The sequence below is a fragment of the Watersipora subatra genome, chromosome 1 (genome assembly GCF_963576615.1).
Source record: "Watersipora subatra chromosome 1, tzWatSuba1.1, whole genome shotgun sequence".
NCBI lineage: Eukaryota > Metazoa > Bryozoa > Gymnolaemata > Cheilostomatida > Watersiporidae > Watersipora > Watersipora subatra.
In genome coordinates this window covers 34,614,079-34,638,043 of record NC_088708.1, presented here as the reverse complement: position 1 = coordinate 34,638,043, position 23,965 = coordinate 34,614,079, and the positions used below count along the sequence as shown (strand labels likewise).

At 37.2% G+C, this 23,965-nt stretch overlaps 2 protein-coding genes across 2 annotated transcripts in view; both read left to right on the top strand.

Moving 5' to 3' along the window:
- The window catches only part of LOC137400751 (tudor domain-containing protein 7B-like), a 67,462-nt gene that overhangs the window by 3,322 nt on the left and 40,175 nt on the right, over window positions 1–23,965 (top strand). The window contains exons 5-8 of the mRNA XM_068087090.1: window positions 603–677; window positions 1,232–1,430; window positions 8,190–8,309; window positions 8,686–8,809. Of these exons, the coding sequence (XP_067943191.1) occupies window positions 603–677; window positions 1,232–1,430; window positions 8,190–8,309; window positions 8,686–8,809 (518 nt within the window). The remainder of the gene's footprint in view (window positions 1–602; window positions 678–1,231; window positions 1,431–8,189; window positions 8,310–8,685; window positions 8,810–23,965) is intronic.
- LOC137385265 (ATP-dependent DNA helicase pif1-like) lies at window positions 6,297–7,775 on the top strand. Its single transcript, XM_068071702.1, has one exon. It carries the CDS (start codon window positions 6,297–6,299, stop codon window positions 7,773–7,775), a length of 1,479 nt encoding a protein of 492 aa, XP_067927803.1.

Here is a 23,965-nt window from a genome sequence, read left to right as displayed (position 1 = left end):
AAATACTAACACTTATTACTGTTGCTATCAGTTGTGTTATTCTAGTGGCAGACACATTACTAGTAGTCAAAATACTAACACTTATTACTGTTGCTATCAGTTGTGTTATTCTAGTGGCAGACACATTACTAGTAGTCAAAATACTACCACTGATGACTGTTGCTATCAGTTGTGTTATTCTAGGGGCAGACACATTACTAGTAGTCAAAATACTAGCACTGATGACTGTTGCTATCAGTTGTGTTATTCTAGCGGCAGACACATTACTAGTAGTCAAAATACTAACACTTATTACTGTTGCTATCAGTTGTTTTTCTAGTGGCAGACACATTGTTAGTCGTCAAAATACTAGCACTGATGACTGCTGCTATCAGTTGTGTTATTCTAGTGACAGACATATTACTAGTAGTCAAAATACTAACACTTATTACTACTTGTAGTGACTAGTAGTAGTGACTACTAGTAGTGACTACTAGTTATATCTAGTCAAGTTATTATCAGAGTAATTCCGAATACAATCGTAATCGCTGTAGCACTTGTAAGACCCACTGTTGTAGTGGAGTTGTAGTTGATAGTTGTTTTTACGCTGCTATCTATTACAGATGAAAGGCGCTGCACGCATTTGAAATCGAGGAGTACAGTAGTTCAACATGCGTCATTATCCATTACATTAAAAAGTTAGTCAACTTTCAGATAGTGTACCTTCAGTTGTTTAGTCAATGCATGACAAATATCAGTCAAATAAAAAAATAAAAAATCATAGTACTGGGTAATGAATAGGGCAATCGTGAGATTTATTAATGGATTCTATGTGATTATCAACTCTATGAAAAGGTGCTTTTTACCAACTTTTCATGGCCTCAGCATCTATAGACTGGTACATCATAGCAGTGTCTTGATGTTTGTTTTGTATAGGTTGGCACATCATAATTAGTATCTTTGTTTGTTATCATTATATCATTGTTATATTTTTGTGTATCATAACAGTTTTCATCAAGATACTGTTATGGTACACCATAACAGTATCTTGATGTTTGTTATGTGTAGGTTATTACATCATAACAGTATTTTGATGTCTCTCATGTGTAGGCGGTAACAATATTACATTATTTGCTTTCTCGTCAAGCCTTTCCGGTTTTTGTATGATCAAAATTGTGTTCTGCTTGGTTGTAGGGTGTGTGTTGTTTTTCCATTAAGCATGTTCATTACCTGGGCTGTTCTCCTTTTCCAGAAAGAGAAAACGATCCGAACAGAGAACAAACTGAAGAGGAAGTTCGCGCGAACATTAAGCAAGTTCTTGAAGCTTACCCTGGAGGGGTCTGGCTGCATCTTTTGTCTGATATGTACCGTGGTCAGTGTGGACTCAACTTACCACCCGCTTACCAGACCGCCATATTGCACTGGACTGATGTTATCGATGTCCAGAAGATGTGAGTTACCATTTGTTGGTTTCTTGTTTGAAGACAAATTTTTTTTCTTAGGTAAATCTCCTAGTCATTTATGTCCAGGTGTCAGTACTCCTTTTTTGTCACAAGTGTGCTACAAGCGTCAGAGCTCGCGATGGACTACACTTTAGTGTCAGTATGAACACGATGCTTGAGAAAATGAACCAATACTCCATAATAACTGTTTTACTCTCATATCTAAGGGTGCTCTTTTGTTTGAGATCTTTCCAATGTATTTTTGTTAACTTTTCTTACTCTTTGAAAGTTCTTTTCTATTTATTAAAATGGAATACTGGATAAGGTACAGCAGACATAGGCGCACTCTAGCGTGGGAGTCTTTACATATTGATACTAATTTTCTTCATGTCCTGCTTGTATTGTCCCACGACCAAATGAGCGAAGCGAAGTTTGGGAGTTTTTATGATAAATGCATGTGCACACTACTTACGAAAATTATTCATCAACATTGAGACGAACCCTTGTCTAGAAATTTCATCAACAAATTTAAGCATCGTTTTGTAAAGTCGTTAAAAAATAATAACGATACAAAACACATTTAAACCTATTTAAATATGTTACCAAGTCTTTGTAAACTGTCAGTATTATCTTAAAACATACCCATCTGATCGGATTATACACAAATAGACAGATTAATTTGGACGAAAATTGCCACAAAACGCTTGTAAGGCTCGGTTTAATAAAAGTTAAGACCGAAAATTGAAACGCCAATAAAGCCGTTCGACAGATAGTAGAACTATTTAGCAGTGCGCATTTCACGAGAAAATCGCGCTCATTTCACTAGTCTATGGTATTGTTTACTTGTAATCGAATTTATTCGAAGGTTTCTGTAATAAACGTAGACCGTTTGAGGCGTAGACCGATTTACAGGTACGAAATTGTGGTACACAGTTTATCAGCCTATGTTTTTTTGTCCAATCACCGAAGGTTTCATTATTTAAAACGTTAGCCGAAATTCTTTACATCTTATGTACAAGCTAGGGCCGAACTACAACACCCGTTTATGACGAGAACATTTTTTATTTTGCTGCAGTTTGCAGAAAACCTTCAGAAGTGTGAACGCTCATACTTGCTTTCTGTTAAAGATCGCTATCAAAACCATTCTACATTCAACGCAACCAACTTTCAAACGGTGTATAGTACACAGTAGCTTGTCATTTTACTTTTAATTTTGTATTTCAGAGTTATAATAAACATATTTCCTTATTGTTGTTGTTAAATTACATACATTACAGTAGATTAGGCCTAAAGCTTTATAACACTTCTATAACAGCTTTTATTTTGCTGCAGTTTGCAGAAAACTTCCAAACGCGTCAACGCTCATACTTGCTTTCTGTTAAACATCGCTATCAATACCATTCTACATTCAATACAACCAACTTTCAAACTGTGTATAGTATACAGTAGCTTGCCATTTTACTTCTAATTTTGCATTTCAGAGTTATAATAAACATATTTCCTTATTGCTAATTGTTGTTAAATTACATTATTAAACTAAAAACTCCATTAACATTATTAAATTAATTATTAAATTACATTATTGTTAAGTTACTTATTGATAAATTACAGTAGGTTAGGCCTACAGTTTTAATTAATATTTTTTAGTGTTGTAAAACAGGTTTGAGATAGTAGTAGATTAGGTGTGATTTATTGTTGTATTAAACCAAGCTTTTTAAACGTTTTGTGGCGATTTTCGGTAAAATCGGGTTGTAAAGCATAGCTTTGAGATAGTAGTAGATTAGGTGTGATTTTTTTACAACCTTTTTGTTTTGCATAATTGACTTTTTGAATTTAATTTCAAAACAACTTGACAACTACCATGGACATACAACTTCCCAGAACACCACGTCGCGGCCGATGCAGTGGCCGTCTACGTGTCTCTCAATTATTACAGCACAATAGGAGGATAAATAGGATAAATGTGAGAATAAATAGGTCCTCACAGCAACCATCTACATCAAATGCTAATGTTCAACAACACGCTACTCAAATTAATAACAACAACTCATCTGATTCAGATAATTCTTTAGTAGATGTTGTAGGCGATGTAAATGACATCGACTTGACAGCCCCTTTGTTTCCAGATGATGATCATGATTTTATGGACATCATTGACCATGAAAATATTGCACAAAACAATATTGCTCCTTCCAATAATGTCCCCCTTCATCACATTCCTCATTTTCAATCTTTAGATTGTTCTGATTTTCAAGAACTGCGTAACAACTTTTTAGGCAGACTTGACAACAACATATCACAGCTCACATGTACTGGATGTAATGAGAAACATTTTATTACATACAATGCTCAAATAAAACTATGTCATACGTGCCAACAAGTTAGACCTGACGCTGTTAATAAATTCAGTGCAGCCAACAATATGGACCTAGGTCTATCTGTTGAATTGTTATCTTCTCTTACACTTATAGAACAGTTACTCATTGCTCAGGTTAATCCTACAATGTCTATATTCCGTCTTCCACGTGGTGGCCAATTTGGGTTCAGAGGTCATGTCATCAATTTCCCTCAGAACGTAAATGACTTTGTTATAAATTTACCTCGCCAACTACAACAAATTGACATCATTGTCCTTCGTCGACGCGTTGACCAAATTGCCTTGCCAGCCAATCTCTTTACAGTTCGTCGTCAAAAAGTTCTTGCCGCGCTCATTTGGCTTAAAGCTAACAATGAATTTTATCGTTACATAAGCATTATCCAGGAAAACATAGATGCTTTGCCACTTGATGACATTGTGGAATTACCTGACCATCATATAGTACAAGAGTTAGATGCTGACCTACCTCCATCACCTATTCCAGGTAATGGCGCCAACAACCCAAATGAAGCCAACAACAATGAACCTAACTTGCAACGTCAACAAAATATTCCAAATGACCATATCATTCCAAATACATTTGCACCTGCACAAAGGCCCGCACCAAATAAAAATCAAGCTATTCAAGCTGCAATTGATAACAATGATGTAATTGATTGGCCTGCAAGACAAGGTGAACCTATCAACGAGTTCAACACTGTTGGCTACATAGCAAGAGCATTTCCTGTTTTGTTCCTGACAGGTGCCGCGGATTTACGTGCATTCCGTGCTAAACCTGTTTCCGCGCGTGACTACTTCAAACATCTTCTTTACTACAAAGATGGTCGATTTCAAGCTGATCCTAGATTTGTTTTCCTTGCTTATAATAGTACACTCCGCTGGCAATCTAATCAAGTAGGTCAAGTCTTCGTACAGAACGACCCAAATGAACGTGAAATGTCTGTTGTTGATATTCGCCAACTTGTCAATGAAAATCAACGAAGCTTGAGCAACAAAATTCTTAGGTTCGGTTCCCAAATCAGGGGTACTGCTCAATACTGGTATAGCCGGTGCAATGAACTTCTGGCAATAAACAAACAATTCGGAAATGCTACTGCTTTCCTCACATTTTCAGTTGCTGACATGCAGTGGCTCGATCTTGCACGTTTCCTTGACACTGACAATAGAACCATTGCTCAAGCAATTGCGCACTCACCTCTTACTGTTGACTCATACCTAGGTGTTAGATTTGACACATTCTTCAAACATTTCCTTACACCTTACTTTCTAATTGATGACTATTGGTACAGATTTGAATGGCAACATCGAGACAGCTTGCATGTGCATGGCCTAGCTTGGTTACAAAATGCCCCAAACACACAAACTTGTACACAACTTGAACTAACATCGTATTGGAATAAATATGTATGCACTTCGAATCCTGCCATTGAACATAACCAAAATCTAGCTAATTTCTATTGGGATGTTCAAAACTACCCATGCTCAGTAAGGGGTCAAGATGTAGATAACTTAGAAAACTACTTGAAAGACCTCGTCAACATTTGTCAAAAACATACACGTTGCAATCCGGGGTACTGCTCGTGAACACAGCTAGATGGCACTCAAAAGTGCCGATTTGGCTTTCCAAAAGAACTCCAAGCACAAACATCTGTTGATTTTGTTCTAGATGAACAAGGTCATAGAACATCTATGGCTATAAAATCTGCTACTAATGACCCTCTCTTGAACAACTATAATCGCAGATGCATGGTTACATGTACTGCAAATCATGACGTTTCATTGACTTTTGACATAACCGATGCAGCCAAATACATTGCCAAATATACTTCAAAGGCTGAAACCGCAAGTACTGACTACACACAGGTTTATCATCAAATTATCACACAACAGCTTCCTCCTGAAGCCAACATACAACTCACTGCAACTGCTTTACTCCTCAACACTATTGCTAGAGATGTTTGCGCACAAGAAGCAGTTCATGTCATTGCTAGCTTACCTCTGTATCACTCTTCCCGCAGCTTTGTCACTCCTAAAGTTAATGGTCAAACAATACAGGACAACTTACCTGGACAAGGAAACTCTGATATGCGAAAATACATGGCCCGTCCTCCTGCCTTCCACGCCATGTCTTTCTTTGCATTCACAAAATCATTCAGACTTATCCAACACCGTAATGCAAACTTCCTTACAGCTCATGCCCATATTGATGGTGAGGCCATCATGCAAATCTTCCCCAAATACAGCTCAGATCCAGCAAGTGACACATATGCCAAGTGTTGCATGCAGTTTTTAGCTCTGCATAAACGATTCACCCAGTGGAACCAATTGCTCGCAGGCTTTGAGAACCCAGTCGATGCTTACACACAATTCATTCCTAAAACCCCCTACTCGTTGAACAAGAGCAACCACTTGAAAATGCAGTGAAACAAGCGGCGGCCCAACTTGCTCAAGATGTAGAAAACATTCCTGAAAATCCTCCCCATGAGCGTGAGCCCTGGATGGGCCTACTTGACCAAGAAGACGACGACTTGCCTCTTGCTCAACCTGCTTTACAAGCCAATCCGGATTTTGACTGGGTTGCCGATAGCCAAGATCTCCTACACCTTGTCCCACACGCTCCTACTTTTCTAATTGATGCTCAAAACAATTACAACCTACCTCCCATTAAAATACCCCTTGTTGATATTGCCCAACTAAACAATGAGCAAAGGCAAGTCTATGACCACATGGAGAACCATTACCAACTTCCCAATCCTCTTCCCCTCAGAGCACTTGTTCTTGGTTCCGCTGGAACAGGTAAAAGTGTCCTAATTCAAGCATTGCATCAACTACTCGGTCAATGTTGCAAAATTTTGGCTCCTACTGGTGTTGCAGCATTGAACATCTCTGGTTCGACCATTCATTCTTTCCTACACTTTGCTAAACCTAATGACACTCGGCAGCTAAATGGACCTGCTTTGCAAATTCTTCAAGCTAAGTGTCTGGAAATTAAATGCATTATAATTGACGAACTTTCAATGATTGGCTGCCGCCTGATTAATGCAATTGATAAACGTTTGCGACAAGCCTTCCCTGAAAAATCTGACCAGTTTTTTGGTGGCTGCTCCATAATCATGTTTGGCGACTTTAGTCAACTACCGCCTGTTTTATATGCCAGAATGTTTCAGCCCAATGTCAGGAGTGGTGTTTGTTTGCATGACCACTCAGCTTACCAAACCTTTGATACTGCGTTCTTCTTATCCCAATGTATGCGCCAAGCAAACGATCTAATCTTCCGCGATCTATTACTAAGATTCCGTGATGGAGAGTCGACGGAGCAAGACAATGAACTCCTGTCACGCCGATTTCCTGGCATTGCTGATCACGATCCCGTCTTCAATACTGCTACTCGTCTATTTCCAACTTGTCAATTGGTCCACGACTACAACTCAAACAGACTTCTACTACTTGGCAATCCCATTGCACAGATTAACTCAAAACACGCTGGCCGCAATGCTCACTTGGTATCTTCTAATCTTGCATGCGGTCTTCAACGCTCTGTATTTCTATCAGTCGGTTCGCAAGTTATGCTTAGAGCAAATCTTTGGGTTGAGAAGGGATTAGTCAATGGTTCAATTAGTACTGTTTTGCGTATCATATACTGTGCAAATCAAGGCCTGCCTGCATTACCTGCTTTCGTTGTCGGCATATTTCCAGATTATACTGGTCCAACATTTCTTCACGAACACCCCAACAGTTTTCCAGTTACTCTTATCAAGCGTACTTGGACTGCTGGCCATGCCACCCTTAGCCGTACAGGCATTTCTCTCGATCTAGCATTGGGTTTGACAATACACAAGAGTCAAGGTCTTACCATGGCTAAAGCTGTCATTGATATAGGCCACCACGAAATGACTGCTGGAATATTGTTTGTTGCTCTCTCTCGAGTTCGAAACATCAATGACTTACTTGTTAATCACTCGATTAGCTATCAATGACCAAATCTTACAACGCAAAAGAGAGGAGACTAGACTGCACGACCTTTAATAGATACTGTACACTTATAATAAATATTACAATATCAATAATTAACCAATTATTCGTATACCTGGTTTCAAACCAACTTTACATTCAAAATAAATTATTAGTTGCACTTTTTTACAGTGGTGCTCCCTCAAAATTATTTCATATCAACTCAATCAAGTTTCATTTACACTATACTCTGTCAGTTCCTGCTGAGAACTACTTTTTCAACAACCAACAGTACCCTTTTTTTATTCAATTATCACTTTGGTCGTGGGCTGTGTGACAGTGGAATTTCTAGTGTATAATATTCGGTGTGCAACCTGTATATGTCAGATCGTAGAGCCGTCCACAGAGGCAAAACTGATGAGCATTTTTGATACCCATAGGCATGGGAAAGAAATTCTCTATATGGCTACCGACACATCCAAGAAATCGATACAGCCAATAACAACTGGCATCAGCCTGTTTGCCGGTGAAATTAAACCACCAGCCATCTTCCAACCTGGGTTGGTAAAACATTCAGTTGCTATTTCCTAGTTACTTATGGTTATGGTGCTATAAGAAATAACTGTTGATGTTTGGAGTTATCACTCTCAAGAAATGCTGTGATGAATATCTGTACGCGACTATAATTATTAAAGAACAAGCTTATACGTAGAACTTCCTCATCTCTATCAAAGCATGTGCACCGCTACACATGGAATAAATTTTATTTGCTATTTTAATTTTAGCTGGTTTGTAATCGATGCAGTGATAAGTTTAAATTCATGCTAAAGGGATGTTTAGGCCTATGAGTTACATAGAATGTTCTCCGAAAAGTATATAAGCTTGAATCCTGTTTTACAAAAGCAGGACAGAAATAGAAAGTGTTTCTATGTTAAGGGAGAAGTGTGAGGTGTTTGTGTCTCATGTCGTACCAGAGACTGGCAGGCTGTACGTTCACAGAGCTGACAGCTCCCTTGACTCCTTCATGGATGAGCTCAAGAAATACTACAATTCTTTACTGGTATGTTTTCTTTTCGGTATTACTAGTCAGTGACTAGTAGGGCATATGATCTTTATCTTTAGACATCACATCTAGTTCTGTATCCTGTATTACAAGTCAGTGACTAGTAGGGCTTATGATCTTTATTTTTGGACATCACATCTAGTTCTGTATCCTGTATTACAAGTCAGTGACTAGTAGGCCATAGGATCTTTATCTTTGGACATCACATCTAGTTCTGTATCCTGTATTACAAGTTAGTGACTAGTAGGGCATATGATCTTTATCTTTGGACATCACATCTATTTCTGTATCCTGTATTACAAGTCAGTGACTAGTAGGGCATATGATCTTTATCTTTGGACATCACATCTAGTTCTGTATCCTGTATTACAAGTCAGTGACTAATAGGGCATAGGATCTTTATCTTTGGACATCACATCTAGTTCTGTATCCTGTATTACAAGTCAGTGACTAGTAGGGCATAGGATCTTTATCTTTGGACATCACATCTAGTTCTGTATCCTGTATTACAAGTCAGTGACTAATAGGGCATAGGATCTTTATCTTTGGACATCACATCTAGTTCTGTATCCTGTATTACAAGTTAGTGACTAGTAGGGCATATGATCTTTAACTTTGGACATCACATCTAGTTCTGTATCCTGTATTACAAGTCAGTGACTAGTAGGCCATAGGATCTTTATCTTTGGACATCACATCTAGTTCTGTATCCTGTATTACAAGTCAGTGACTAGTAGGCCATAGGATCTTTATCTTTGGACATCACATCTAGTTCTGTATCCTGTATTACAAGTCAGTGACTAGTAGGCCATAGGATCTTTATCTTTGGACATCACATCTAGTTCTGTATCCTGTATTACAAGTCAGTGACTAGTAGGGCATAGGATCTTTATCTTTGGACATCACATCTAGTTCTGTATCCTGTATTACTAGTCAGTTACTAGTAGGGCATATGATCTTTATCTTTGGACATCACATCTAGTTCTGTATCCTGTATTACAAGTCAGTGACTAGTAAGGCATAGGATCTTTATCTTTGGACATCACATCTAGTTCTGTATCCTGTATTACAAGTCAGTGACTAATAGGGCATAGGATCTTTATCTTTGGACATCACATCTAGTTCTGTATCCTGTATTACAAGTTAGTGACTAGTAGGGCATATGATCTTTATCTTTGGACATCACATCTAGTTCTGTATCCTGTATTACAAGTCAGTGACTAGTAGGCCATAGGATCTTTATCTTTGGACATCACATCTAGTTCTGTATCCTGTATTACAAGTCAGTGACTAGTAGGCCATAGGATCTTTATCTTTGGACATCACATCTAGTTCTGTATCCTGTATTACAAGTCAGTGACTAGTAGGCCATAGGATCTTTATCTTTGGACATCACATCTAGTTCTGTATCCTGTATTACACGTCAGTGACTAGTAGGGCATAGGATCTTTATCTTTGGACATCACATCTAGTTCTGTATCCTGTATTACAAGTCAGTGACTAGTAGGGCATATGATCTTTATCTTTGGACATCACATCTAGTTCTGTATCCTGTATTACAAGTCAGTGACTAATAGGGCATAGGATCTTTGTCTTTGGACATCACATCTAGTTCTTTATCCTGTATTACAAGTCAGTGACTAGTAGGGCATATGATCCTTATCTTTGGACATTTCATCTAGTTCTTTATCCTGTATTACAAGTCAGTGACTAGTAGGGCATATGATCCTTATCTTTGGACATCACATCTAGTTCTGTATCCTGTATTACAAGTCAGTGACTAATAGGGAATAGGATCTTTATCTTTGGACATCACATCTAGTTCTGTATCCTGTATTACAAGTCAGTGACTAGTAGGGCGTATGATCTTTATCTTTGGACATCACATCTAGTTCTGTATCCTGTATTACAAGTCAGTGACTAATAGGGCATAGGATCTTTATCTTTGGACATCACATCTAGTTCTGTATCCTGTATTACAAGTCAGTGACTAGTAGGGCATATGATCCTTATCTTTGGACATCTCATCTAGTTCTGTATCCTGTATTACAAGTTAGTGACTAATAGGGCGTAGGATCTTTATCTTTGGACATCACATCTAGTTCTGTATCCTGTATTACAAGTTAGTGACTAGTAGGCCATAGGATCTTTATCTTTGGACATCACATCTAGTTCTGTATCCTGTATTACAAGTCAGTTACTAGTAGGGCTTATGATCTTTATTTTTGGACATCACATCTAGTTCTGTGTCCTGTATTACAAGTTAGTTACTAGTAGGGCATATGATCTTTATCTTTGGACATCACATCTAGTTCTGTATCCTGTATTACAAGTCAGTGACTAGTACGGCATAGGATCTTCATCTTTGGACATCACATCTAGTTCTGTATCCTGTATTACAAGTCAGTTACTAGTAGGGCTTATGATCTTTATTTTTGGACATCACATCTAGTTCTGTATCCTGTATTACAAGTCAGTGACTAGTAGGGCATAGGATCTTTATCTTTGGACATCACATCTAGTTCTGTATCCTGTATTACAAGTCAGTGACTAATAGGGCATAGGATCTTTATCTTTGGACATCACATCTAGTTCTGTATCCTGTATTACAAGTTAGTGACTAGTAGGGCATATGATCTTTAACTTTGGACATCACATCTAGTTCTGTATCCTGTATTACAAGTCAGTGACTAGTAGGCCATAGGATCTTTATCTTTGGACATCACATCTAGTTCTGTATCCTGTATTACAAGTCAGTGACTAGTAGGCCATAGGATCTTTATCTTTGGACATCACATCTAGTTCTGTATCCTGTATTACAAGTCAGTGACTAGTAGGCCATAGGATCTTTATCTTTGGACATCACATCTAGTTCTGTATCCTGTATTACAAGTCAGTGACTAGTAGGGCATAGGATCTTTATCTTTGGACATCACATCTAGTTCTGTATCCTGTATTACAAGTTAGTGACTAGTAGGGCATATGATCTTTATCTTTGGACATCACATCTAGTTCTGTATCCTGTATTACAAGTCAGTGACTAGTAGGCCATAGGATCTTTATCTTTGGACATCACATCTAGTTCTGTATCCTGTATTACAAGTCAGTGACTAGTAGGCCATAGGATCTTTATCTTTGGACATCACATCTAGTTCTGTATCCTGTATTACAAGTCAGTGACTAGTAGGCCATAGGATCTTTATCTTTGGACATCACATCTAGTTCTGTATCCTGTATTACAAGTCAGTGACTAGTAGGGCATAGGATCTTTATCTTTGGACATCACATCTAGTTCTGTATCCTGTATTACAAGTCAGTGACTAGTAGGGCATATGATCTTTATCTTTGGACATCACATCTAGTTCTGTATCCTGTATTACAAGTCAGTGACTAATAGGGCATAGGATCTTTGTCTTTGGACATCACATCTAGTTCTTTATCCTGTATTACAAGTCAGTGACTAGTAGGGCATATGATCCTTATCTTTGGACATTTCATCTAGTTCTTTATCCTGTATTACAAGTCAGTGACTAGTAGGGCATATGATCCTTATCTTTGGACATCACATCTAGTTCTGTATCCTGTATTACAAGTCAGTGACTAATAGGGAATAGGATCTTTATCTTTGGACATCACATCTAGTTCTGTATCCTGTATTACAAGTCAGTGACTAGTAGGGCGTATGATCTTTATCTTTGGACATCACATCTAGTTCTGTATCCTGTATTACAAGTCAGTGACTAATAGGGCATAGGATCTTTATCTTTGGACATCACATCTAGTTCTGTATCCTGTATTACAAGTCAGTGACTAGTAGGGCATATGATCCTTATCTTTGGACATCTCATCTAGTTCTGTATCCTGTATTACAAGTTAGTGACTAATAGGGCGTAGGATCTTTATCTTTGGACATCACATCTAGTTCTGTATCCTGTATTACAAGTTAGTGACTAGTAGGCCATAGGATCTTTATCTTTGGACATCACATCTAGTTCTGTATCCTGTATTACAAGTCAGTTACTAGTAGGGCTTATGATCTTTATTTTTGGACATCACATCTAGTTCTGTGTCCTGTATTACAAGTTAGTTACTAGTAGGGCATATGATCTTTATCTTTGGACATCACATCTAGTTCTGTATCCTGTATTACAAGTCAGTGACTAGTACGGCATAAGATCTTCATCTTTGGACATCACATCTAGTTCTGTATCCTGTATTACAAGTCAGTTACTAGTAGGGCTTATGATCTTTATTTTTGGACATCACATCTAGTTCTGTATCCTGTATTACTAGTCAGTTACTAGTAGGGCATATGATCTTTATTTTTGGACATCACATCTAGTTCTGTATCATGTATTACAAGTCAGTGACTAGTAGGGCATATGATCTTTATCTTTGGACATCACATCTAGTTCCGTATCCTGTATTACAAGTCAGTGACTAATAGGGCATAGGATCTTTATCTTTGGGCATCACATCTAGTTCTGTATCCTGTATTACAGGTCAGTTACTAGTAGGGCTTATGATCTTTATTTTTGGACATCACATCTAGTTCTGTATCCTGTATTACAAGTCAGTGACTAGTAGGGCATATGATCTTTATCTTTGGACATCACATCTAGTTCTGTATCCTGTATTACAAGTCAGTTACTAGTAGGGCTTATGATCTTTATTTTTGGACATCACATCTAGTTCTGTATCCTGTATTACAAGTCAGTTACTAGTAGGGCTTATGATCTTTATTTTTGGACATCACATCTAGTTCTGTATCCTGTATTACAAGTTAGTTACTAGTAGGGCATATGATCTTTATCTTTGGACATCACATCTAGTTCTGTATCCTGTATTACAAGTCAGTGACTAGTACGGCATAGGATCTTCATCTTTGGACATCACATCTAGTTCTGTATCCTGTATTACAAGTCAGTTACTAGTAGGGCTTATGATCTTTATTTTTGGACATCACATCTAGTTCTGTATCCTGTATTACTAGTCAGTTACTAGTAGGGCATATGATCTTTATTTTTGGACATCACATCTAGTTCTGTATCCTGTATTACAAGTTAGTGACTAGTAGGGCATAGGATCTTTATCTTTGGACATCACATCTAGTTCTGTATCATGTATTACAAGTTAGTTACTAGTAGGGCATATGATCTTTATCTTTGGACATCACATCTAGTTCTGTATCCTGTATTACAAGTCAGTGACTAGTAGGCCATAGGATCCTTATCTTTGGACATCACATCTAGTTCTGTATCCTGTATTACAAGTTAGTTACTAGTAGGGCATATGATCTTTATCTTTGGACATCACATCTAGTTCTGTATCCTGTATTACAAGTCAGTGACTAGTAGGGCTTATGATCTTTATTTTTGGACATCACATCTAGTTCTGTATCCTGTATTACAAGTCAGTGACTAGTAGGGCATAGGATCCTTATCTTTGGACATCACATCTAGTTCTGTATCCTGTATTACAAGTCAGTGACTAGTAGGGCATATGATCTTTATCTTTGGACATCACATCTATTTCTGTATCCTGTTTTACAAGTCAGTGACTAGTAAGGCATATGATCTTTATCTTTGGACATTACATCTAGTTCTGTATCCTGTATTACAAGTCAGTTACTAGTAGGGCTTATGATCTTTATTTTTGGACATCACATCTAGTTCTGTATCCTGTATTACAAGTTAGTGACTAGTAGGGCATATGATCTTCATCTTTGGACATCACATCTAGTTCTGTATCCTGTATTACAAGTCAGTTACTAGTAGGGCATAGGATCTTTATCTTTGGACATCACATCTAGTTCTGTATCCTGTATTACAAGTCCGTGACTAATAGGGCATAGGATCTTTATCTTTGGACATCACATCTAGTTCTGTACCCTGTATTACAATTTAGTTACTGGTAGGGCATATGATCTTTATCTTTGGACATCACATCTAGTTCTGTATCCTGTATTACAAGTCAGTGACTAGTAGGCCATAGGATCTTTATCTTTGGACATCACATCTAGTTCTGTATCCTGTATTACAAGTTAGTGAATAATAGGGCATAGGATCTTTATCTTTAGACATCACATCTAGTTCTGTATCCTGTATTACAAGTCAGTGACTAGCAGGGCATAGGATCTTTATCTTTGGACATCACATCTAGTTCTGTATCCTGTATTACAAGTCAGTGACTAGTAGGGCATAGGATCCTTATCTTTGGACATCACATCTAGTTCTGTATCCTGTATTACAAGTCAGTGACTAGTAGGGCTTATGATCTTTATTTTTGGACATCACATCTAGTTCTGTATCCTGTATTACAAGTCAGTGACTAGTAGGGCATAGGATCTTTATCTTTGGACATCACATCTAGTTCTGTATCCTGTATTACAAGTCAGTGACTAGTAGGGCTTATGATCTTTATTTTTGGACATCACATCTAGTTCTGTATCCTGTATTACAAGTCAGTGACTAGTAGGGCATAGGATCCTTATCTTTGGACATCACATCTAGTTCTGTATCCTGTATTACAAGTCAGTGACTAGTAGGGCTTATGATCTTTATTTTTGGACATCACATCTAGTTCTGTATCCTGTATTACAAGTCGGAGACTAGTAGGGCATAGGATCTTTATCTTTGGACATCACATCTAGTTCTGTATCCTGTATTACAAGTCAGTGACTAGTAGGGCATAGGATCTTTATCTTTGGACATCACATCTAGTTCTGTATCCTGTATTACAAGTCAGTGACTAGTAGGGCATATGATCTTTATCTTTGGACATCACATCTAGTTCTGTATCCTGTATTACAAGTCAGTGACTAATAGGGCATAGGATCTTTATCTTTGGACATCACATCTAGTTCTGTATCCTGTATTACAAGTTAGTGACTAGCAGGGCATAGGATCTTTATCTTTGGACATCACATCTAGTTCTGTATCCTGTATTACAAGTCAGTGACTAGTAGGGCATAGGATCTTTATCTTTGGACATCACATCTAGTTCTTTATCCTGTATTACAAGTCAGTGACTAGTAGGGCTTATGATCTTTATTTTTGGACATCACATCTAGTTCTGTATCCTGTATTACAAGTCAGTGACTAGTAGGGCTTATGATCTTTATTTTTGGACATCACATCTAGTTCTGTATCCTGTATTACAAGTCAGTGACTAGTAGGGCGTATGATCTTTATCTTTGGACATCACATCTAGTTCTGTATCCTGTATTACAAGTCAGTAACTAGTAGGGCATAGGATCCTTATCTTTGGACATCACATCTAGTTCTGTATCCTGTATTACAAGTCAGTGACTAGTAGGGCATATGATCTTTATCTTTGGACATCACATCTATTTCTGTATCCTGTATTACAAGTCAGTGACTAGTAGGGCATATGATATTTATCTTTGGACATTACATCTAGTTCTGTATCCTGTATTACAAGTCAGTTACTAGTAGGGCTTATGATCTTTATTTTTGGACATCACATCTAGTTCTGTATCCTGTATTACAAGTTAGTGACTAGTAGGGCATAGGATTTTTATCTTTGGACATCACATCTAGTTCTGTATCCTGTATTACAAGTTAGTTACTAGTAGGGCATATGATCTTTATCTTTGGACATCACATCTAGTTCTGTATCCTGTATTACAAGTCAGTGACTAGTAGGGCATAGGATCCTTATCTTTGGACATCACATCTAGTTCTGTATCCTGTATTACAAGTCAGTGACTAATAGGGCATAGGATCTTTATCTTTGGACATCACATCTAGTTCTGTATCCTGTATTACAAGTCAGTGACTAGTAGGCCATAGGATCTTTATCTTTGGACATCACATCTAGTTCTGTATTCTGTATTATAAGTCAGTGACTAGTAGGGCATATGATCTTTATCTTTGGACATCACATCTAGTTCTTTATCCTGTATTACAAGTCAGTGACTAGTAGGGCATATGATCTTTATCTTTGGACATCACATCTATTTCTGTATCCTGTATTACAAGTCAGTGACTAGTAGGGCATATGATCTTTATCTTTGGACATCACATCTAGTTCTGTATCCTGTATTACAAGTTAGTTACTAGTAGGGCATATGATCTTTATCTTTGGACATCACATCTAGTTCTGTATCCTGTATTACAAGTCAGTGACTAGTAGGGCATAGGATCCTTATCTTTGGACATCACATCTAGTTCTGTATCCTGTATTACAAGTCAGTGACTAATAGGGCATAGGATCTTTATCTTTGGACATCACATCTAGTTCTGTATCCTGTATTACAAGTCAGTGACTAGTAGGCCATAGGATCTTTATCTTTGGACATCACATCTAGTTCTGTATCCTGTATTATAAGTCAGTGACTAGTAGGGCATATGATCTTTATCTTTGGACATCACATCTAGTTCTTTATCCTGTATTACAAGTCAGTGACTAGTAGGGCATATGATCTTTATCTTTGGACATCACATCTATTTCTGTATCCTGTATTACAAGTCAGTGACTAGTAGGGCATATGATCTTTAACTTTGGACATCACATCTAGTTCTGTATCCTGTATTACAAGTCAGTTACTAGTAGGGCTTATGATCTTTATTTTTGGACATCACATCTAGTTCTGTATTCTGTATTACAAGTTAGTTACTAGTAGGGCATATGATCTTTATCTTTGGACATCACATCTAGTTCTGTATCCTGTATTACAAGTCAGTGACTAGTACGGCATAGGATCTTCATCTTTGGACATCACATCTAGTTCTGTATCCTGTATTACAAGTCAATTACTAGTAGGGCTTATGATCTTTATTTTTGGACATCACATCTAGTTCTGTATCCTGTATTACTAGTCAGTTACTAGTAGGGCATATGATCTTTATTTTTGGACATCACATCTAGTTCTGTATCCTGTATTACAAGTCAGTGACTAGTAGGGCATATGATCTTTATCTTTGGACATCACATCTAGTTCCGTATCCTGTATTACAAGTCAGTGACTAATAGGGCATAGGATCTTTATCTTTGGACATCACATCTAGTTCTGTATCATGTATTACAAGTCAGTTACTAGTAGGGCTTATGATCTTTATTTTTGGACATCACATCTAGTTCTGTATCCTGTATTACAAGTCAGTGACTAGTAGGGCGTATGATCTTTATCTTTGGACATCACATCTAGTTCTGTATCCTGTATTACAAGTCAGTAACTAGTAGGGCATAGGATCCTTATCTTTGGACATCACATCTAGTTCTGTATCCTGTATTACAAGTCAGTGACTAGTAGGGCATATGATCTTTATCTTTGGACATCACATCTATTTCTGTATCCTGTATTACAAGTCAGTGACTAGTAGGGCATATGATATTTATCTTTGGACATTACATCTAGTTCTGTATCCTGTATTACAAGTCAGTTACTAGTAGGGCTTATGATCTTTATTTTTTGACATCACATCTAGTTCTGTATCCTGTATTACAAGTTAGTGACTAGTAGGGCATAGGATTTTTATCTTTGGACATCACATCTAGTTCTGTATCCTGTATTACAAGTTAGTTACTAGTAGGGCATATGATCTTTATCTTTGGACATCACATCTAGTTCTGTATCCTGTATTACAAGTCAGTGACTAGTAGGGCATAGGATCCTTATCTTTGGACATCACATCTAGTTCTGTATCCTGTATTACAAGTCAGTGACTAATAGGGCATAGGATCTTTATCTTTGGACATCACATCTAGTTCTGTATCCTGTATTACAAGTCAGTGACTAGTAGGCCATAGGATCTTTATCTTTGGACATCACATCTAGTTCTGTATTCTGTATTATAAGTCAGTGACTAGTAGGGCATATGATCTTTATCTTTGGACATCACATCTAGTTCTTTATCCTGTATTACAAGTCAGTGACTAGTAGGGCATATGATCTTTATCTTTGGACATCACATCTATTTCTGTATCCTGTATTACAAGTCAGTGACTAGTAGGGCATATGATCTTTATCTTTGGACATCACATCTATTTCTGTATCCTGTATTACAAGTCAGTTACTAGTAGGGCTTATGATCTTTATTTTTGGACATCACATCTAGTTCTGTATCCTGTATTACAAGTTAGTTACTAGTAGGGCATATGATCTTTATCTTTGGACATCACATCTAGTTCTGTATCCTGTATTACAAGTCAGTGACTAGTAGGCCATAGGATCTTTATCTTTGGACATCACATCTATTTCTGTATCCTGTATTACAAGTCAGTGACTAGTAGGGCATATGATCTTTATCTTTGGACATCACATCTATTTCTGTATCCTGTATTACAAGTCAGTGACTAGTAGGGCATATGATATTTATCTTTGGACATTACATCTAGTTCTGTATCCTGTATTACAAGTCAGTTACTAGTAGGGCTTATGATCTTTATTTTTGGACATCACATCTAGTTCTGTATCCTGTATTACAAGTCAGTGACTAGTAGGGCATATGATCTTTATCTTTGGACATCACATCTAGTTCCGTATCCTGTATTACAAGTTAGTTACTAGTAGGGCATATGATCTTTATCTTTGGACATCACATCTAGTTCTGTATCCTGTATTACAAGTCAGTGACTAGTAGGCCATAGGATCTTTATCTTTGGACATCACATCTAGTTCTGTATCCTGTATTACAAGTTAGTGGCTAATAGGGAATAGGATGTTTATCTTTGGACATCACATCTAGTTCTGTATCCTGTATTACAAGTCAGTGACTAGTAGGGCATATGATCTTTATCTTTGGACATCACATCTAGTTCTGTATCCTGTATTACAAGTCAGTGACTAATAGGGCATAGGATCTTTATCTTTGGACATCACATCTAGCTCTGTATCCTGTATTACAAGTCAGTGACTAGTAGAGCATATGATCCTTATCTTTGGACATCACATCTAGTTCTGTATCCTGTATTACAAGTCAGTGACTAGTAGAGCATGTGATCCTTATCTTTGGACATCTCATCTAGTTCTGTATCCTGTATTACAAGTTAGTGACTAATAGGGCATATGATCTTTATCTTTGGACATCACATCTAGTTCCGTATCCTGTATTACAAGTTAGTTACTAGTAGGGCATATGATCTTTATCTTTGGACATCACATCTAGTTCTGTATCCTGTATTACAAGTCAGTGACTAGTAGGCCATAGGATCTTTATCTTTGGACATCACATCTAGTTCTGTATCCTGTATTACAAGTTAGTGGCTAATAGGGAATAGGATGTTTATCTTTGGACATCACATCTAGTTCTGTATCCTGTATTACAAGTCAGTGACTAGTAGGGCATATGATCTTTATCTTTGGACATCACATCTAGTTCTGTATCCTGTATTACAAGTCAGTGACTAATAGGGCATAGGATCTTTATCTTTGGACATCACATCTAGCTCTGTATCCTGTATTACAAGTCAGTGACTAGTAGAGCATATGATCCTTATCTTTGGACATCACATCTAGTTCTGTATCCTGTATTACAAGTCAGTGACTAGTAGAGCATGTGATCCTTATCTTTGGACATCTCATCTAGTTCTGTATCCTGTATTACAAGTTAGTGACTAATAGGGCATAGGATCTTCATCTTTGGACATCACATCTAGTTCTGTATCCTGTATTACAAGTCAGTGACTAGTAGGGCTTATGATCTTTATCTTTGGACATCACATCTAGTTCTGTATCCTGTATTACAAGTCAGTGACTAATAGGGCATAGGATCTTTATCTTTGGACATCACATCTAGTTCTGTATCCTGTATTACAAGTCAGTGACTAGTAGAGCATATGATCCTTATCTTTGGACATCACATCTAGTTCTGTATCCTGTATTACAAGTCAGTGACTAGTAGAGCATATGATCCTTATCTTTGGACATCACATCTAGTTCTGTATCCTGTATTACAAGTCAGTGACTAATAGGGCATAGGATCTTCATCTTTGGACATCACATCTAGTTCTGTATCCTGTATTACAAGTCAGTGACTAGTAGGGCTTATGATCTTTATCTTTGGACATCACATCTAGTTCTGTATCCTGTATTACAAGTCAGTGACTAATAGGGCATAGGATCTTTATTTTTGGACATCACATCTAGTTCTGTATCCTGTATTACAAGTTAGTGACTAATAGGCCATAGGATCTTTATCTTTGGACATCACATCTAGTTCTGTATCCTGTATTACAAGTCAGTGATTAGTAGGGCTTATGATCTTTATTTTTGGGCATCACATCTAGTTCTGTATCCTGTATTACAAGTCAGTGACTAGTAGGCCATAGGATCTTTATCTTTGGACATCACATCTAGTTTTGTATCTTGTATTACAAGTTAGTGACTAGCAGGGCATAGGATCCTTATCTTTGGACATCACATCTAGTTCTGTATCCTGTATTACAAGTCAGTGACTAGTAGGGCATAGGATCTTTATCTTTGGACATCACATCTAGTTCTGTATCCTGTATTACAAGTCAGTGACTAGTAGGGCTTATGATCTTTATTTTTGGACATCACATCTAGTTCTGTATCCTGTATTACAAGTCAGTAACTAGTAGGGCATAGTATCCTTATCTTTGGACATCACATCTAGTTCTGTATCCTGTATTACAAGTCAGTGACTAGTAGGGCATATGATCTTTATCTTTGGACATCACATCTATTTCTGTATCCTGTATTACAAGTCAGTGACTAGTAGGGCATATGATATTTATCTTTGGACATTACATCTAGTTCTATATCCTGTATTACAAGTCAGTTACTAGTAGGGCTTATGATCTTTATTTTTGGACATCACATCTAGTTCTGTATCCTGTATTACAAGTTAGTGACTAGTAGGGCTTATGATCTTTATTTTTGGACATCACATCTAGTTCTGTATCCTGTATTACAAGTCAGTGACTAGTAGGCCATAGGATCTTTATCTTTGGACATCACATCTATTTCTGTATCCTGTATTACAAGTTAGTGACTAGCAGGGCATAGGATCTTTATCTTTGGACATCACATCTAGTTCTGTATCCTGTATTACAAGTCAGTGACTAATAGGGCATATGATCCTTATCTTTGGACATTACATCTATTTCTGTATCCTGTATTACAAGTCAGTGACTAGTAGGGCATATGATATTTATCTTTGGACATTACATCTAGTTCTGTATCCTGTATTATAAGTTAGTGACTAGCAGGGCATAGGATCTTTATCTTTGGACATCACATCTAGTTCTGTATCCTGTATTACAAGTTAGTGGCTAATAGGGAATAGGATGTTTATCTTTGGACATCACATCTAGTTCTGTATCCTGTATTACAAGTCAGTGACTAGTAGGGCATATGATCTTTATCTTTGGACATCACATCTAGTTCTGTATCCTGTATTACAAGTCAGTTACTAGTAGGGCTTATGATCTTTATTTTTGGACATCACATCTAGTTCTGTATTCTGTATTACAAGTTAGTTACTAGTAGGGCATATGATCTTTATCTTTGGACATCACATCTAGTTCTGTATCCTGTATTACAAGTCAGTGACTAGTACGGCATAGGATCTTCATCTTTGGACATCACATCTAGTTCTGTATCCTGTATTACAAGTCAATTACTAGTAGGGCTTATGATCTTTATTTTTGGACATCACATCTAGTTCTGTATCCTGTATTACTAGTCAGTTACTAGTAGGGCATATGATCTTTATTTTTGGACATCACATCTAGTTCTGTATCCTGTATTACAAGTCAGTGACTAATAGGGCATATGATCTTTATCTTTGGACATCACATCTAGTTCCGTATCCTGTATTACAAGTCAGTGACTAATAGGGCATAGGATCTTTATCTTTGGACATCACATCTAGTTCTGTATCATGTATTACAAGTCAGTTACTAGTAGGGCTTATGATCTTTATTTTTGGACATCACATCTAGTTCTGTATCCTGTATTACAAGTCAGTGACTAGTAGGGCATATGATATTTATCTTTGGACATTACATCTAGTTCTGTATCCTGTATTACAAGTCAGTTACTAGTAGGGCTTATGATCTTTATTTTTTGACATCACATCTAGTTCTGTATCCTGTATTACAAGTTAGTGACTAGTAGGGCATAGGATTTTTATCTTTGGACATCACATCTAGTTCTGTATCCTGTATTACAAGTTAGTTACTAGTAGGGCATATGATCTTTATCTTTGGACATCACATCTAGTTCTGTATCCTGTATTACAAGTCAGTGACTAGTAGGGCATAGGATCCTTATCTTTGGACATCACATCTAGTTCTGTATCCTGTATTACAAGTCAGTGACTAATAGGGCATAGGATCTTTATCTTTGGACATCACATCTAGTTCTGTATCCTGTATTACAAGTCAGTGACTAGTAGGCCATAGGATCTTTATCTTTGGACATCACATCTAGTTCTGTATTCTGTATTATAAGTCAGTGACTAGTAGGGCATATGATCTTTATCTTTGGACATCACATCTAGTTCTTTATCCTGTATTACAAGTCAGTGACTAGTAGGGCATATGATCTTTATCTTTGGACATCACATCTATTTCTGTATCCTGTATTACAAGTCAGTGACTAGTAGGGCATATGATCTTTATCTTTGGACATCACATCTATTTCTGTATCCTGTATTACAAGTCAGTTACTAGTAGGGCTTATGATCTTTATTTTTGGACATCACATCTAGTTCTGTATCCTGTATTACAAGTTAGTTACTAGTAGGGCATATGATCTTTATCTTTGGACATCACATCTAGTTCTGTATCCTGTATTACAAGTCAGTGACTAGTAGGCCATAGGATCTTTATCTTTGGACATCACATCTATTTCTGTATCCTGTATTACAAGTCAGTGACTAGTAGGGCATATGATCTTTATCTTTGGACATCACATCTATTTCTGTATCCTGTATTACAAGTCAGTGACTAGTAGGGCATATGATATTTATCTTTGGACATTACATCTAGTTCTGTATCCTGTATTACAAGTCAGTTACTAGTAGGGCTTATGATCTTTATTTTTGGACATCACATCTAGTTCTGTATCCTGTATTACAAGTCAGTGACTAGTAGGGCATATGATCTTTATCTTTGGACATCACATCTAGTTCCGTATCCTGTATTACAAGTTAGTTACTA